General features: G+C 45.6%; 1 protein-coding gene across 1 annotated transcript in view; it reads left to right on the forward strand.

Moving 5' to 3' along the window:
• Positions 1 to 5,601, forward strand: part of BGN (biglycan) — a 73,102-nt gene extending 67,501 nt beyond the window's left edge. Inside the window, exon 8 of the mRNA XM_088462926.1 lies at positions 3,731 to 5,601. Within this exon, the coding sequence (XP_088319052.1) occupies positions 3,731 to 3,928 (198 nt within the window). The 3' untranslated portion in view covers positions 3,929 to 5,601. The remainder of the gene's footprint in view (positions 1 to 3,730) is intronic.
• The last annotated feature ends 11,435 nt before the right edge of the window (positions 5,602 to 17,036 follow it).

Raw genomic sequence — 17,036 nt, forward strand, 5'->3', positions numbered from 1 at the left:
TTTCTGTGGGAAAGGCGGAGGGCTGCGCTCACAAGATACAGTTTGACACTTTGAAATGAAGCTGAACTTTACTTCTAAGTTCGTGGGAGTTGTGGAGCTGCCATTTACTGGTTACCTATGAAGTTGCAGATTGCAAACAACATCTTATGCAGCTCTCTCTTAGCACCATGTTTTGCATTAGCAAAGGTCAAAATCGTGAGCTGTGAGTTGTCTGTACCACAGGGGAGGTTGGTGCTGAGATGAATCTGAGGTAACGGCTTTCACATCACAGCCAAAGGGAAAAGCGAGCATTAAAATCTCCATTTACAGGGATAAATGCTGTGCTTCTCATAACTGATAAGCAGGCTTGCCTACCCTCCCGATTTGGCCGGGAGCCTCCTGAAAATCGGGTGCAGCTCCTGACCCCACGAAAAGGCAGGCCGCCAATCCCCCTGACCCCACCCCCCACCCTCCGCAATTAATGATTAAACCCCCACACCGAATTGTGTCATTTTGGCCCCATTCCCTGCTCCACAATGCCTGTATTATTATCGGCATTGTGTAGTATGGGCGGGGACAAAATTATGCGATCATGTGGCCCCGCCCCCGTCATGCCCACAAATGCATATCACCCGCCCGGCCACTCCCTCTTGTCGGCCACGCCCCCCCCGTCCTGCCGATCTGGCTGCTCCCTCCCGGAAGGAGCAGCCAGAAAGTCGACAAGTATGCTATTATGCCGTCTATTTTGTATGTATGTGGAGATAAGAATCATGCTGAGCAAAAACGCGTGCATTTGCCATGGTTAGACCATACTTGCTTACCCTCCCGATTCGGCCGGGAGCCTTCCGAAAATCCGGTGCCGCCCATGGCCCCCCGTAAAGGCAGGCAAGCCTCCTGGCTGTGTAAACCCTGGCAGCAGGGGGGGGGGGCGGTGTTGCGGTTCATGCTGAATCGTGTCATCATTGCCCCACTCCCTGCTTCACAATGCCATTACTGTCAGGCCCAATGCCCCGCCTTCAATGGCACGTCATACTCCAGGCCACGCCCCATGTCCACGGTGACACGCACCCCGTGTGGTTGCCCAACAGCTTCCTCCCAGGAGGAAGGAGCCAGATGTCGGCAACCCTGGGTTAGACATAGGTGTGCACATGCAGGTGTATTCAGTGACGTGCGGTGAGGTCAATTGCTGGGGAAGCACACATGTATAAAACACAGTTTTTATATCAAAACTCTGGAGCATGACATGGAGTGTGATAGGGGAGGGAGCATAACAGGTAAAGCTCTGCCTCCGCTGCCTCCCCCTATCTGCATGTCCCTGGGTGTAATATATTTTGTCTGGAGAGATTAGGATTTGAGATTTTGTTCATCTAGAGCGCCAAAAATGTATTTAAAAATGACCTTACAGTATTTTACCCTCATGGTGTCATGGCACGCTATGAGGCCTCACACTGCGTATGGCTTCGCAGTGGATAATTTATGCACGCCCCTGCAACGGTGTGCAAATGCACTGGCATGCCTGTTTTCGGCCGACCACCTCCCCGTCGCCACCCACAAACGGCACTTCCTGTCAATCACTCTGCCATGGGTCTGCGTATCCTCTGCGATCGCAGTCCCAATCGCAAAGGCTAGTTCGTGCACGTGCACTGCGAAGCATATGGATGCGCAGAACGCACCAATCTGCCGATTGCATGCGTATAAGCAACTGCGTTCCTTGCTGAATCAGGCCCATAATTGTTTAACAAGGTGGGATCCAGAGAAGCCCCTGGTCCCCATTGCTGGGTATCGGTAGCACCAACCCTAGATGGTGTTACCTAGTGGAAATACTGTACTGGGGTTTATGTATCAAGTTGTGAAAAGAGTAGAGACGTGGACCAGTAGAGAAGTTACCCATAGCAACCAATCTGCATCTACTTATCATTTTATAGAATGTATGTGATAAACGCTTCCCCAAAGCCAGAGGCGGTTTTAGAGAGGAGGGGGCTCAGGCTCAGTTTGGGCCCCCTCCTCTCCGACGGTACGGTAGACTCTGGCATTGTGTCAGAGTCTACTGCGCATGCGCAGGTCTCCAGGAATATGGCACCCGAGCCATGTTCTCAGGACATCTCTACTGTGCATGAGAAGGTCTCCAGGAACATGGCACCCCGAGCCATGTTCTCAGGACATCTTTACTGCTCATGCGCAGTTCTCCAGGAACATGGCACCCGAGCCATGTTCTCAGGACATCTTTACTGCTCATGCGCAGGTCTCTTATGCACCAATCACCGGAAAATGGGCGCGGTGGCCATATTCCCTGTGATTTCTGCAGCTTAGCAGACAGCACTCGGCCGACGGAGCGGTTAAGTAAGTATTTTCATATGGGAGCAGGGTGTGCGGTTTGTGGGCCCCCTTGGAGCCAGGGGGCCGTGTGCACCACACACCTTGCATATGGATATATCCCTGCCCAAAGCTGATTGGTTGCTATGGGCAACTTCTCCACTGGTCCACTTCTCTGCTCTTTTCACCTATTAGTTCCTGTCATTTTTCAAACACAGCATGTAACATGGCAGTTAGGAGCTGATTTGTCGGGACTTTATCGCCGTTCACTTTATCTCCATCCAAGGCTTAGCAAATAGACCCCCAATTGGCTGAAATGAGGGGTCTATAGGGATGGCAGTAAATTGAAGAAAATAGGGTAAGGAGTTAACCCTTTGTTTAATAGCAGAAAGCTGAGTTTACGCCAGCAAAATGGCTGCTCACCACCTGATAAAGAGAGTCCTAAATCAGTCCCTTGGTACTTGTGTGTGTATGATAAAATCACAGAAAAGTAGCAAAAGCGTTATTTCCCACTCCGGCAAGTTTTGTTTTGCATAACGGGCTACAGAAAAGAGATCCCATAACTGTATTACATATTTGCCATGTTTCTGGCTTATTGATGTACATACATAAAGATGTGTCCTCATTCGCCCATCTTTTTTTTGCGGCATATGGCATGCGATGCATTAGCGATTAGACGATTAGCGATTCCCGGACTTTCATACCTATGTCATAATTTATCAACTGTGTCGCATCTCAGTTGCATCCAAAGTCCCTTATAGTGTATAGCGTGCACGGCGGGTTACACAGCACGGCTCTCTCGTATCGGCCCCCTGTCTTTCACCATTTCCCATGTTAGTGTCCGAGTCACACAGCGCTGCTTAATGCAAAGCCATTATACATGCATTATACTTCGAATAAGACGGACTTTCTGCACAAAACTGTGCAGCAGGCCACATGGTGCCACTACATAATCTATAGCGCACCAATCAGAGAACAGGTTAGTGAGGACACGTCCAGTGTCGGTTTGGGGCAGGAAGGGCCCACCGGGGGAATGCACTGTTAGGGCCCATTTCTTAAGGGGTGTGGTCATCCACCAGAGGGGGTGTGGCCAGTCACCCCAGAAGCTTGGGTAACCAATAGGCAAATCTTGGTGTAGTTTCTATAGAAGGGAACCAAGCACCCATATTGATCAGTGATACTGCTCCACCATGTAACTGACTGTCTAATAGAGTAACAATGTATAATTTGAGATCTTGAAACTGAAACCTAAAGGAGGGGGTGGGCCCTCAGGCAGTGGGGCCCACCGGGGATTTCCCCTGTACCCCTGTGGGCCAGTCCAACCCTGGACACGTTTGTATATGACTGTCTCAGGTGGATTATACTATGTTCTGGAAACTGTATGGGCCTGTATAAATGTTTGACAATTCTCAGTATTCTTTTCATTTATCTTGACTAGGTTATCTACTTGCATTCCAACAACATCAGCCAGATTGGAGTCAATGACTTCTGCCCGGTGGGATTTGGCGTGAAGCGAGCTTACTACAATGGAATCAGCCTCTTCAATAACCCGGTTCCTTACTGGGAAGTTCAGCCCGCCACATTCCGCTGCGTCACGGACCGCTTGGCCATCCAGTTTGGGAACTACAGGAAGTAAATTGGAGGAGGTTAACCAAAGTACCTAAGAAAGTCGTTGAGGGGGGATGTACTAATCCTTGGTGAGAGATAAAGTGGGAAGAGATAAAGTACCAACCAATCAGCTCCTAACTGTTATTTTACAGGCTCTCCACTTTACCTCTCTGCAACGTTTAGTACATCTCCCCTTGAGTAAGAGAGAAAATGGCATGAAGAGAACAGAAGAATCCAACCAGAGTAAAAAAAATAATAATAAAGAAATAAAAATAAAATATAAATCCAATGATGCGCCACAGTGTGTAAAGCAAACATTAAATACCACGCTTTAGGTATCGTTTCTGTTCTGCCTAAATTCTGGCACAACCCTATAAATAACCAGAATGGAATTTCAGGTAGGCAGAAGCTGCACTAAACCTGTATATCCACAATTCTGTAACCCCTTAAAGGTGAGTTTAATTGCCCACCTGTTGCCCTCCAAATGGTATTGAACTACTGCTCCAAGCTTCTTGACAGGGCGAGTAATTGGAAGCCCAACTTTGGTTTATTGTACTGAAAGTGCATAAATCATGTAACACATCTCCAAAGACAGTATCCCAACACTCGAAAGTTCCTTTGTTGACTAGTAAACATTAAAGAGACTTGGATGTCAGTGGCCTATTGAGAATTAAGCACCATCTACCTATAGTCAGTCAGCAATGCATTGGTGATTTATAAACAGCTTGCATCCAATGCAGCACAGGTTAACCTTTGCATATTGCCATTACGTATCTTGTACAGTACCTTTTCTATCGAAAAATTACACTTTTGTTTTGTAACCAGCACACACTAGAATTCCTTATACCAGATGGGACCAGTGTGGGTCTTGGTAAATTACTTGACACTTTAGAATAAAATTTACCACCCCACAGAAACTTCTTGCTTCATTTTTACATTTTATTAACTATTTTAATACTGCTCGCATATGTCATAAACATTCCGGGGTAAATGTTCTATAGATCGATTTTAATTTATTTAATATCGATCAATATTGTGTTGTGTTTCTGGGGCAAAATCACACATTTAGTAAAAATTGTCTGTTAGTAAATGTGTGATTTAGCCCTAGAAACACAACATTGATGTTGATTGATTTAGATCGATTTGAAATCGATTAAGATCTACTTTTAGTAAATATACCCCTCCCTGTGCTTTGCAGGGCAAGGCACTGCAGGCTCTCTAAGCCGTGGAAGAGTTAAACTCCTGTCACGGTGCAGTGCACAGCATTTAACTCCTTCACAGCCAGTTTGGAGCGCCCGTTCTGGTGGTAAAGGGATTAAGAAGCCTGCAATAATGGCACAGCACTTTAGTTATCTTTAATTCATGCAGGATCATGCAAACAGCATTAATAACAACAGCATGCAAAATTAGTGAGCTTTATTTTAATTGTGTGCCTTTGTAAATTGCTTCCAGGATGGATCAGTGGAGTGACACTGCCACCTAGAGGAAATAAAGTACGTTGCTCCAAAAGCAGGGTGCTCGCAAAATAGGAAATTTGGGATTAAATGTAAAACGCTTAAGATATTTTATATACCTGTTTTTGTAATTACCAGTTACAGTATCAAAATGTGTTGGTTTGTTTTGCACACAAAAACACAGTGTTGATAAATAAATGTTTTTTTTCTTTTTTGTATAACAAAGTAATAAAATCAGTGGTTGATACTTTCGTACAAATTTAGGAATATGTTTTACAGTTTAATCATGTTCATGAAAAAGTTTTTTTGTTTTTTTTACAATCAAATTATGAAATATTAAATATTGCCCCTTCTATTTTATATATATATATATATATATATATATATATAATCATTAATTGATATGGCGCCACAACTGTTTCGCAGCACCTTAAAAAGTACATAAACAAATAGGTGACCAGTGACTTACAGTACAATACATTACAATGCAGGACAAGGATATGGATAATATACATTGTTACATTAGCGACCATACCACCCACATAAGCAGCAGAGCATAAGCAACAAATTGTTAGGTGCCCCAGTGGGGAGTAAGAAGTTGATGAAAGTAAAGTAAGGAGAAGCACAAGAGGGTAGAGGGCCCTGCTCGTAAGAGCTTACATTCTAAAAGGGAGGGGCAGACAAACAGATGTGACACAGATAGGGTAGACTGGGAGGAAGGAACATGTAGCAGCAAGGTAGGATGGGAGCTGGAAGGCTTTAATGAAATAGTGGGTCTTGAGAGCCCGTTTGAATGATTGTAAAGAGGTGTAGATTCTAATGGGGAGTGGGAGAGAGTTCCAAAGGTGGGGAGCAGTGTGGGCACAATATTGGAGGCTGGAGTGGGAGGAGATAATCAGTTGGCATGAGAGGCTGCATTCATTTGTTGAGCGAAGCGGGCGGCCAGGAGAGTGAAGAGAGATGAGGTCAGAGATGTAAATGGGAGAGGAATGGGTGAGGGCTTTGTAAGTGAGTGGGAGAAACTTGAATTGGGTTCTGAAAGGGAAGGGGACCAAGTGTAGGGCTTGTAGGAGAGGGGAGGCGGATGTAGAACATTTGGAGAGGAAGATGAGCCGAGCAGCAGCATTGAGGACAGACTTGAGAGTAGAGATAGGATTTGGGGAGGCCAGATAGGAGGAGGTTACAGTAGTCCAATCTGGAGATGACCAGTGAGTGTATGAGGGTCTTAGTAGCATCCTGGGTGAGATTGGGTCGGATCTTGGAAATATTTTTGAGATGGAAATGACAGGACTGCGAGAAGCTTTGGATATGTGCTTTGAAGGCGAGGGATGCGTCCAGGATAACTCCAACACTAGATGAGATGGAGCTAGATGATATATATATATATATATATATATATATTGTAATATGATCGGGGTAGGGGTCCCTCTCCTGGGGTAGACGGACGCCTCCTTACACACAGCAGCCAGGAAACAGCAGTAGTCGTGGGTTTTCGTGCAAGCTGGTCGGCACCAGTTTTCATTGTGACACCAATAATCAAACAAACAAAACATAAAAATAAACCCTAGCCCGTCTGGGCTCTAACTAGACAGGTAACTCCCTCTCTACATGTGGCAGGGCCTACTGCCTTACCACAAACATAGTACATACCAATGTCACAGTGTCTCAGAACAAAACCTCAATGTCTGTTCTCCCCAGGGTGTGTGAGACACTGCATCAAAACTGTACACAGCTCTTATGAGCCACTTCCAGGTGTAATCATTAATTAGCCAGTCCTCAGGCTGAAAAGCCCAACACCTGAAGCGGCCCTGTGGATGGAGCCCTCCCTTCTCTCTCACACCCCCAGGACCCATTATCCGGCTTTTACCAAAAGCCGACACTCAAATCTGCTTGGTAAAACAGAGTTTTCCTGGGGGTTTAAAATACATATAACAGGAATCTGGGACACATATACATGCCATCCCTAACTTCTCCAGTGCCTCTATCACAATATATACACTAACATTTCTAATCACCGGAATTTGGAAAACATAAGTCATGTGCATTATTTTTGCCTCATATTGCAGTGCATTTAATACTGCATCAGTGTAACAGGAACCTCTAGTATTTGCCTAGTTATGCTCCTGCTCACAGAATTAATTATGCGCTGTTTTGGTGCGCTGTTTTGGTACCCTGTTCCTTCCACACATTCTCGGGCTGTGGCTTCCCACTTTTCTCCATCACTCTGCTCACATGTTGACAGCGCCCCATCACATGCTGCCCTGTCCCCACTATCAGTAACACAGGTGACTGCCTCCTCCTAAATCACCCCATTCATCTCCTAAAATAATTTGTGTTGCTGTCAACATTCTCAGGATCTAGCTGCATCATGTCCCAGCACTGGCCACCAATAAGGACATGTCGACAAGTAGAGAAGATTGAATGTAATAGAGCAGTGCTAGACTACTGGATACACTTCAGTGGCCGCATTGGGCGGCCCTGTACTTTCATAAAGGCTGCACATTACCCTTAATCTCAGTAATGGTTTAAATCAATTCATATTATCAAAGAAAGATATACCTAAAGTCAGGTGCATAAATATTGGGACATTGATAGAATTGTCATATTTTGGCCTCTATTCACCACCACAATGGCTTTGACATGAAACAAACAAGATGTGCTTTAACTGCAGACTTTCAGATTTAATTTGAGGGTAATTACATCCAAATCAGGTGAACGGTGTAGGAATTACAACGGTTTCTATATGTGCCTCCCACTTTTTAAGGGGCCAAAAGTAATGGGACAAACTAAACAATCCTAAATCTAACTTTCACTTTTTAATACTTTGTTGCAAATCCTTTGCATTCAATTACAGCCTGAAGTCTGGAACGCATAGACATCACCAGACGCTGGGTTTCATCCCTGGTGATGCTCTGCCAGGCCTCTACTGCAAATGTCTTCAGTACTGCTTGTTCTTGGGGCATTTTCCCTTCAGTTTTGTCTTCATCAAGTGAAATGCATGCTCAATCGGATTCAGGTCAGAAGATTGACTTGGCCATTGCATAACATTCCACTTTTTAGCCTTCAAAACCTCTTTGGTTGCTTTTTCAGTATGCTTCAGGTCATTGTTCATCTGCACTGTGAAGCGCCGTCCAATGAGTTCTAAAGCATTTGACTGAATATGAGCATATAATATTGCCCGAAACACTTCAGAATTCATTCTGCTGCTTTTGTCAGCAGTCACATCTTCAATAAATACAAGGGAACCAGTTCCATTGGCAGCCATACATGTCCACGCCATGACACTACCACCACCATGCTTCACTGATGAGGTGGTATCTTTTGGATCATGAGCAGTTCCTTTCCTTCTCCATACTCTTCTCTTCCCATCACTCTGGTACAAGTTGATCTTTGTCTCATCTGTCCATAGGATGTTGTTCCAGAACTGTAATGGCTTTTTTAGATGTTGTTTGGCAAACTCTAATCTGATCTTCCTGTTTTTGTGGCTCACCAATGGTTTACATCTTGTGGTGAACCCTCTATATTCACTCTTGTGAAGTCTTCTCTTGATTGTTGACTTTGACACATATACACCTACCTCCTGGAGAGTGTTCTTGATTTGGCCAACTGTTGTGAAGGGGTTTTTCTTCACCAGGGAAATAATTCTTCTGGCATCCACCACAGTTGTTTTCCGTGGTCTTCCGGGTCTTTTGGTGTTGCTGAGCTCTCCGATGCGTTCTTTCTGTTTAAGAAAGTTCCAAACAGTTGATTTGGCCACACCTAATGTTTTTGCTATCTCTCTGATTGGTTTGTTTTGAATTTTCAGCCTAATGATGGCTTGCTTCACTGATAGTGACAGCTCTTTGGATCTCATATTGAGAGTCGACAGCAGCTGATTCCAAATGCAAATGTCACACCTAGAATCAACTCCAGACCTTTTACCTGCTTAATTGATAATGAAATAATGAGGTAATAGCCCACACCTGTCCATGAAATAGCTTTTGAGTTGATAGTCCCATTACTTTTGGCCCCTTAAAAAGTGGGAGGCACATATAGAAACTGTTGTAATTCCTACACCGTTCACCTGATTTGGATGTAATTACCCTCAAATTAAATATGAAAGTCTGCAGTTAAAGCATATCTTGTTTGTTTCATTTCAAAGCCATTGTGGTGGTGAATAGAGGTCAAAATATGAATATTCTATCAATGTCCCAATATTTATGCACCTGACTGTATCTGCACTCACATATCAGCAGGCATTGAAAACAAGCGTTACAAGTTATAACAAGCAAAAATGACAACAAAGCAGGAAGGAGCTACCTGCTGGAAGACAAGCCTAGAAGGGCCACCTGTGGCCACTTGTTTCACTTTATTGAAGGCTCAGACCCTAGTTAAATGCACCTCAAAAATGTTGCCCAATGTCTTTAGACCCATCAGCCATAACATAAAACCACTGACAGGTGAAGTGAATAACACTGATTATCTTGTTACACCGACACCTGTCCTGGGATGGGATATACTGTATTAGGCAGCAAGTGAACAGTCAGTCAGAGCCAAATTGTGATGGCTAGATGACTGGGCCAGAGCATCTTCAAAAGGGCAGGTCTTGTGGGGTGTTCCCGATATGCAGAGGTACCAAAAGTAGTCCAAGGAAGGGCAACCGTTGACATGGTCATGGGTGCACAAGGCTCACTGATGTGCATGACAAGCGAAGGCTAGGCCGCCTGGTCCTATCCCTCAGAAGAGCTACTGTAGAATAAATTGCTGAAATAATTAATGCTGGCTATAATAGAAAGTTGTCAGACTACACAGTGCATCGCAGCTTGCAATGTATGGGGTTACATAGCCGTCGACCGATCAGAGTGCCCATGCTGACTCCTGTCCACCACCGAAAGTGCCTACAGTGGGCACGTGAGTATCAGAACTGCTCCATGGAGCAATGGAAGAAGGTGTCCTGGTCTGTGGAATCACGTTTTCTTTTACTGTATATCATGTGTACAGCCTGGTGCATGTGCGTCATTTACCTGGGGAAGAGATGGTACCAGGATCCACTATGGCAAGAAGGGAAGCTGGTGGAGGCAGTGTGATGATCTGGGCAATGTTCTACTGGGAAGCCTTTGGTCCTGGCATTCATGTAGATGTTATTTTGACACGTACCACCTGCCTAAACATTGTTGCAGGCCAAGAACACCCCATCATGGCAACGGTATTCCCTGATGGTGATGGCCTCTTTCAGCAGGATAATGCGCCATGCCACACTGCAAAAATAGAATGGTTTGAGGAACATGACAAAGAGATCAAGATGTTGACTCTGCAAATTCCCCAGATCTCAAAATGATCGAGCATCTGTGGGATGTGCTGGAGAGACAAGTCTGAGCCATGGAGGCCGCACCTCGCAACTTACAGGACTTAAAGGAGCTGCTGCTAATGTCTTAGTGCCAGATACTAAAAGGACACCTTCAGAGGTCTTGTGGAGTCCATGCCTTTATGGGTCAGAGCTGTTTTGGCAGCACAAGGGGGACCTACACAATATTAGGCTGGTGGTTTTAATGTTATGGCTGATGGGTGTATATTGACATGTTTAATAAAACCATCATATGTAAATTGGGATCAATAGGAAAATAAGAGTGATTAAGGGGCCTATTCATCATCGATAAATGGCCCGGTAACCATGCGGAAACACTAGTTTCTGCATATTTTAGTTACCAGGCCATTCATCATCAGGTGTCCGAGAGGACCCCCTGATATTCAGCAAACTCTGAAAACTTAAAGTTTTCAGAGTTTGGTCACGAGAACAAGCGCCATCTTCAAATAGCGCTTGTTCTTGGATCCCGGCTCCTTCCTATGGGAAGGAGTTTTGGGGATGCGAAGAGGGATCCGAGCAGACTCCTCTGCCGCCTTCTCATGGACTACCCAGCGGCTGTGCGCATGCGTGCCTCCGGGTCACGCATACGTAGCCGCGCCAACAGGAGGAGGTGAGTAAAGCAGCTACTTCTGTACCTGCGATACTAACTGAGGGGACACCTGCTTTCGGAGCAGTTGTCCCCTCACCGGAGCAATGATGAACTACTCCGAAGTCAAGTTTCCCCCGCTGCGATTTAGAAGAATGTTATCTGTAATATTTCATTATATTGGTAACTGGGTGGAAACTGGATGGACAATCATCATACAGGTAACTGCTAATACAAAGAACACACTGCACTAACAAAGTGTCTTAAAGGGGTTGTACTCAATGATGTTAACACAGATTCCTGTAATAACATTTTTGGGATCAATGATAGAACTTTGATTGGCTGTGTGAGTCGGGGATCCATGTTCCCAGAAATGAAGGTACTCACATGAGAGGGAGTGTAGTTGTGCATAACAGGGTGTGGGGCGTGCCACATTCCATTGGCTGCATGTTCATCCCCCTTTAAAACACCTCTGCAGTCATGAATACAATTTGAAGATGTGCATGGACACAATTACTCCTGTTCTGCACTGTATAGGACATACCTCCAAATTATCCCAACACAGGACAAAGCTGGCCACAGTCAGAAAAGAAGCCCTCAAAATTGGGACTGTCCTGCCAGAACAGCTGCAATGAACCTTTGCATATATTCTACAAGGGTCTACACCCCTATTGGAGGGATGTAACTCTATCCTTTTAAATCAATTGATGTTTTGTTAATGTTCATTCATTGGCCACACAGATTGGAGACATCTATTTTTTTCTGAGCTGAACTAATACTCATAAGAATGAACCCTGCCACTCTACTAGACAAGTGATGCCCAAATTTATGTCAGGCTCCATTTTGTAATTGTGATGTTCCTACAGTACATGATGTAACAACAGGTTTCTAGCGAATTGATAGGCTACCACAAAATGGCTGCCTCTACTTAGTGAAGGTGGCAAGTGCTTAATGGTGCTGGAAAAAGTTTTACTCTCAAAGTAACAAGCCTCTTCCATGAGTCATGCTAGACAAAATACTAGGTAACTACTCCGTTCCATGACTTTTATAAAGACGCAAAGCATGATGGGATGTCAGCCGCTAGATTAACTCAGGAACCACACCGAGGTGGATTACACGCTATTTGTTTAGGCTACATCCACTCCACACATACTTTACTGGTGTTTTTCTGCAGCTGTGTTGAGGAGTGTGGGATATGATGCATGCAGTCTAAAGAAAACATTTATAAATGTTTGTTTTTTCATCAGATTAACAAAGATGGGAATGAATCTGCAGAAATTCGTCAAGTTGCCTTTATTTCTGTCTGCAGAAAGAGACTGTTTAAATTGCTAAATATAATGTTAGGTTTGAGTATATATATATATACAATAGACTTGTATTAGCAGGGACTGGAAGACCGGCCCACATTTTCAAGTGTACAATTTCCCCTATGTAGTCTACACCAGAAATACCAGAAACTCTACGATGCAGTTAATTTTATCTGTGAGGGCTCCTAAAAAAAGACATCATTATATACAGTAAGCATGGAAATCATCATCACAACATAAGGCACTGAATTATTAAAGGGCGTTTTTTCTCCTATGCCCACCAAGGATCCAGCATAGCATATAAAATTTTCACAGCATAAACTGGCTGCTAAAAAATGACAGTAATTCATAGTCAGCACAGCAGTAGGCGTGGCGGCATAGGTGGGTGGTGTGGGGGAATGGTGGCGTCAATTGCATCTTCGCCCTCCACCAGACCACCCACCTTTACCAGGTAAGTGGGGGGAAGTGCTGGGGGAGGGGGGTGTGGAGGTGTGGGGGGATGAGATAGATGAGATAATAAGGGTAAAGAACTGATATAATAAAATATTTACAACTAGCTGAAGTAGCCGGCGTTGCCCGGGTTGAAATCTTCAAGTTCAAGTGCCACCAACGGTAGGTCCGACCAGGATCTGATCTTCAATTTATTAAGTTATGCATCCCAGACCAATTGCCAGGCATCCTAGGCCAATTGCCACCCCTATGTGAAGTTTTCATCCAAATCTATCCAGTGGAAGGCCCAGAACATGCTTCCTGGGTCAATATTCTGCTCATTGTACACCAATTGGAAGTTCTACCAGGACCTCAACCCCCCAGTATGTCTTGAGGGATCTAATGTTACCACTGTGAAGTTTTTTGTCTAAATCCATCCAATGGAAGGGTCAGAACAAGCTTCCTGGTCAAAGTTCTGCCCAGTGTACACCAACGGGAAGTCCGACCGGGACCCTAACCCCCTAAAACCTGTCTAGGATCCAACTGGACCACCCCACATTGATTTCACCTCTGTGAAGTTTTCATTCAAATCCATCCAGTGGAAGGCCCAGAAAAGGCTCCTCAGATCAAGGTTCTGCCGAGCGTACACCAATGGGAGGTTTGACCGGGATCTAAACTTCAAGTTATTAAGTTAGGCATCCCAGATCAATTGTCAGGCATCTTAGACCAACTGCCACCCATCTGTAAAGTTTTCATCTAAATCCATCCAGTGGAAAGCCCAGGACAGGCTCCACAGATCAAAGTTCTGCCCAGTGTCAGAGGCGTATTTACCCATTGGCCAGGATGGCACTCGCCGGGGGCAGTGGCCAAAGGGGGGGCGCCACCCAGTGGTGTCACCTGCAGCTACGGGGCAGATACGCCCCTGTAGCCGCCTGCCTGCACCGGCCGGGGGGAGGCTCGTCTGGTGCACTGAGGGTGCTAGGCCAGGCCCATGATGCTGTGGCTGCCTCCAAGGGGGACAGAGCGGAGATGGAGGTGTTCTCAGATGAGGGAGCCTGTGTGGGTATGCTGCAGGAGCCGTAGATCGGATGCCCGGGGAGGGAGTGTTGGGAGGAGGGCAGCGGCATGGCTCTGACCCGGGACTCTGACAGCTTGAGCCCTGTTGTGTGCCAGGGGCTGGAGCTCCTCCATTGTAGGGCTGCATTCTCCTCTTCCTCATCCTCTGTGGAAGAGCTGAGCGCAGAGCAGCTGATTAATAAAGTTTTTTTTACACAAGGTGCGCGTGACGTCATGACATCACGCACGCCGCATTGCTGTTCTCACTGAGGAGCCTGCCGCAGCCACACCACAGCAGGAAGATACGGTAAGTATCTGTGTGGGCTGCAGGGGCTGGATGTGGGGGGAGGAGTAGAAAGGGGATGCCTGGGGGCACAGAAAAGAGATGGCTGGGGAGAAAGAAGGGAGAAAGGCTGTGGAGAATGAAGGGGGATGCCTGGGGGCACAGAAAAGAGATGGCTGGGGAGAAAGAAGGGAGAAAGGCTGTGGAGAATGAAGGGGGGTGCCTGGGGACACAGAAAAGAGATGGCTGGGGAGAAAGAAGGGAGAAAGGCTGTGGAGAATGAAGGGGGATGCCTGGGGACACAGAAAAGAGATGGCTGGAGAGAGAGAAGAGGGAAAGGCTGTGGAGAATGAAGGGGGATGCCTGGGGACACAGAAAAGAGATGGCTGGAGAGAGAGAAGAGGGAAAGGCTGTGGAGAATGAAGGGGGATGCCTGGGGACACAGAAAAGAGATGGCTGGGGAGAGAGAAGAGGGAAAGGCTGTGGAGAATGAAGGGGTAGGCAGGGGACACAGAAAAGAGAATGGTGGGGACACAGAAAGCGGAAGGCTAATGGCTGGGGACACTGAAGGGGGATGGCCGGTGAGAGAGCAGGGGGAAGGCCGGTGAGAGAGAAGGGGGAAAGGCTGTGGAGAATTAAGGGGGATGGCTGGGGAGACAGAATATAATTATTCAGAGGGAGGGGGGTGCTAGTCCATTATTTTGCCAGGGGCACACAGACTCCTAGATACACCCCTGCCAAGTGTATACCATCGGGAGGTCCGACCGGGACCCTAACCCCCTTAAAACCTGGCTAGGATCCAACTGGACCAACTTTTATTGGTTTCATCCCAATCGGTGCAGGGGTCCCTGGATGCATAACCGGACAGACAAACAAACAGACCAATGAATTTTAAATATAAGATTTAGGTTTTTTTTTAAGAAGCCCGGCTTTAATCCTAAACTATCTCACTTGTTTACAGTAACTTCTATATATTGTGAACAAGTCAAGGAATATGATTGGATGATGGGTACTACTCTCAGAAGATAAACCCATCACATTAGCCGAAAACCCTCCTAAAAGTTTTCACTCTGGAATTAATAGCTACAAAAACAATATATATTGTTAACAATTATTAGTGACATATAGATCAGACCCTATAAAGAGAAAAGGTTCCCGGCGCTAAAAGTGGTGTATATGGATAAAGTGTCAAAATTTGCTGCACACCTATACGAGAGGCTTCTCACAAAGAAAGATACAACCAAAAATGTATAAGGTGGCGCTAAACGACACAACAAATTCAGATAATAAAATATCCTATTTTAATCACAATATCACAATAAATAAAATACAATCTAAAAAATGATATAGGACATATAAAAGAGGAAAGAAAGTCCTCTCTATGACTCAAATAATGTATTAAATTGGCCCAAAATTAGACACTAATGTGTCCACATTCTAATAAATATGTACAAGAAAATAAACCAACAGCTTGTGCCATATTCCACCAGGGCGCTGACTGCGGTGCACGGCTGCATTGGAGCGCGCGCGTCCCTGCGGCTAGGAGTGGAGACGGAGACGATGGTCATTGGGCCTTTGTCCCATGTGTGACTGTGAGAAAGCTCTACCACGGGCTTTACCTTTACACCTGCTACAGATGCTGACATATTACTGGAGCTTACTGTGCTCCGCAGCACAGAGCCAGCGCTGAATATACAGTGCATACGAATTGGCACATTGCTGGAGTACATTGGGACTGATACCTCACAGCTATCAAAGTGTCTGCTTAGCAGACTACACTGATACAGCAGTACACCTACTCTTTTAACATCAGTCATTAAGAGGTGCCTCTTATTATACTACCAGTGGTCGAAGTGGGAATTTTGAAGTGGGAGTATGGAAAATTTTGGATTGTACCTATGTACGTGCCGAAGGTGTTTGCATGGCGGAAAAGGGGACGTGGCCACCCAATAGGGGTGTGATCTTAAGGCACACCCCCTTTTCATCAATCTAGTGTACCACACTGAAGTGCCCCTTATAATACATTATGTCATGCAGTAGTAGTGCCTCTTACACATCTTGCCTTGCCACAATATTATATTAGGTATACTGTATGTTAGGGCATAGGCACGGAAATGAACAAATGTATACGTTGTTAATATATTTATTATATAAAAATGGAAGCAGTGAGCAGATGTCACAGGGTTCTACAAACATCACTGGTAAGTACTTAGATCAGAGGTTGCCACAGAGCACTGATTAGCACTTACCAGTATCAGCGCAGTATCAGGCCGCATGAAGGTGCGGTCACCGGGGCACTGCTGCTTATTGATGGCCGGCTCCGGAATGAGGAGAGATGTGTGCAGCACATTACTGCTGCCAAACGAGAACAAACTGGTTGCGCACAGCAGAGGCAAACGCAGGATTCTCAGGGAGGGGTTTCCATTATATATGTCTACACACACACATATATACAAGTAGGTGCGCACGACAGAGGCCCCCAGTAGTAGTCCTACCTATGTAGTGCCCCTTATATAGTGCCCCCAGTAGTAGTCCCCCCCTATGCAGTGCCCCTTATATACTGCCCCCAGTAGTAGTCCTCCCTATGTAGTGCCTCTTATATAATGCCCCTAGTAGTAGACCCTCCTGTGCAGTGCCCTAAGTGGTGGTCCCCCTATGCAGTGCCCCTTATATACTG

The sequence above is a fragment of the Taudactylus pleione genome, unplaced genomic scaffold (assembly GCF_031769625.1).
Source record: "Taudactylus pleione unplaced genomic scaffold, aTauple2 ptg001288l, whole genome shotgun sequence".
Lineage (NCBI taxonomy): Eukaryota > Metazoa > Chordata > Amphibia > Anura > Myobatrachidae > Taudactylus > Taudactylus pleione.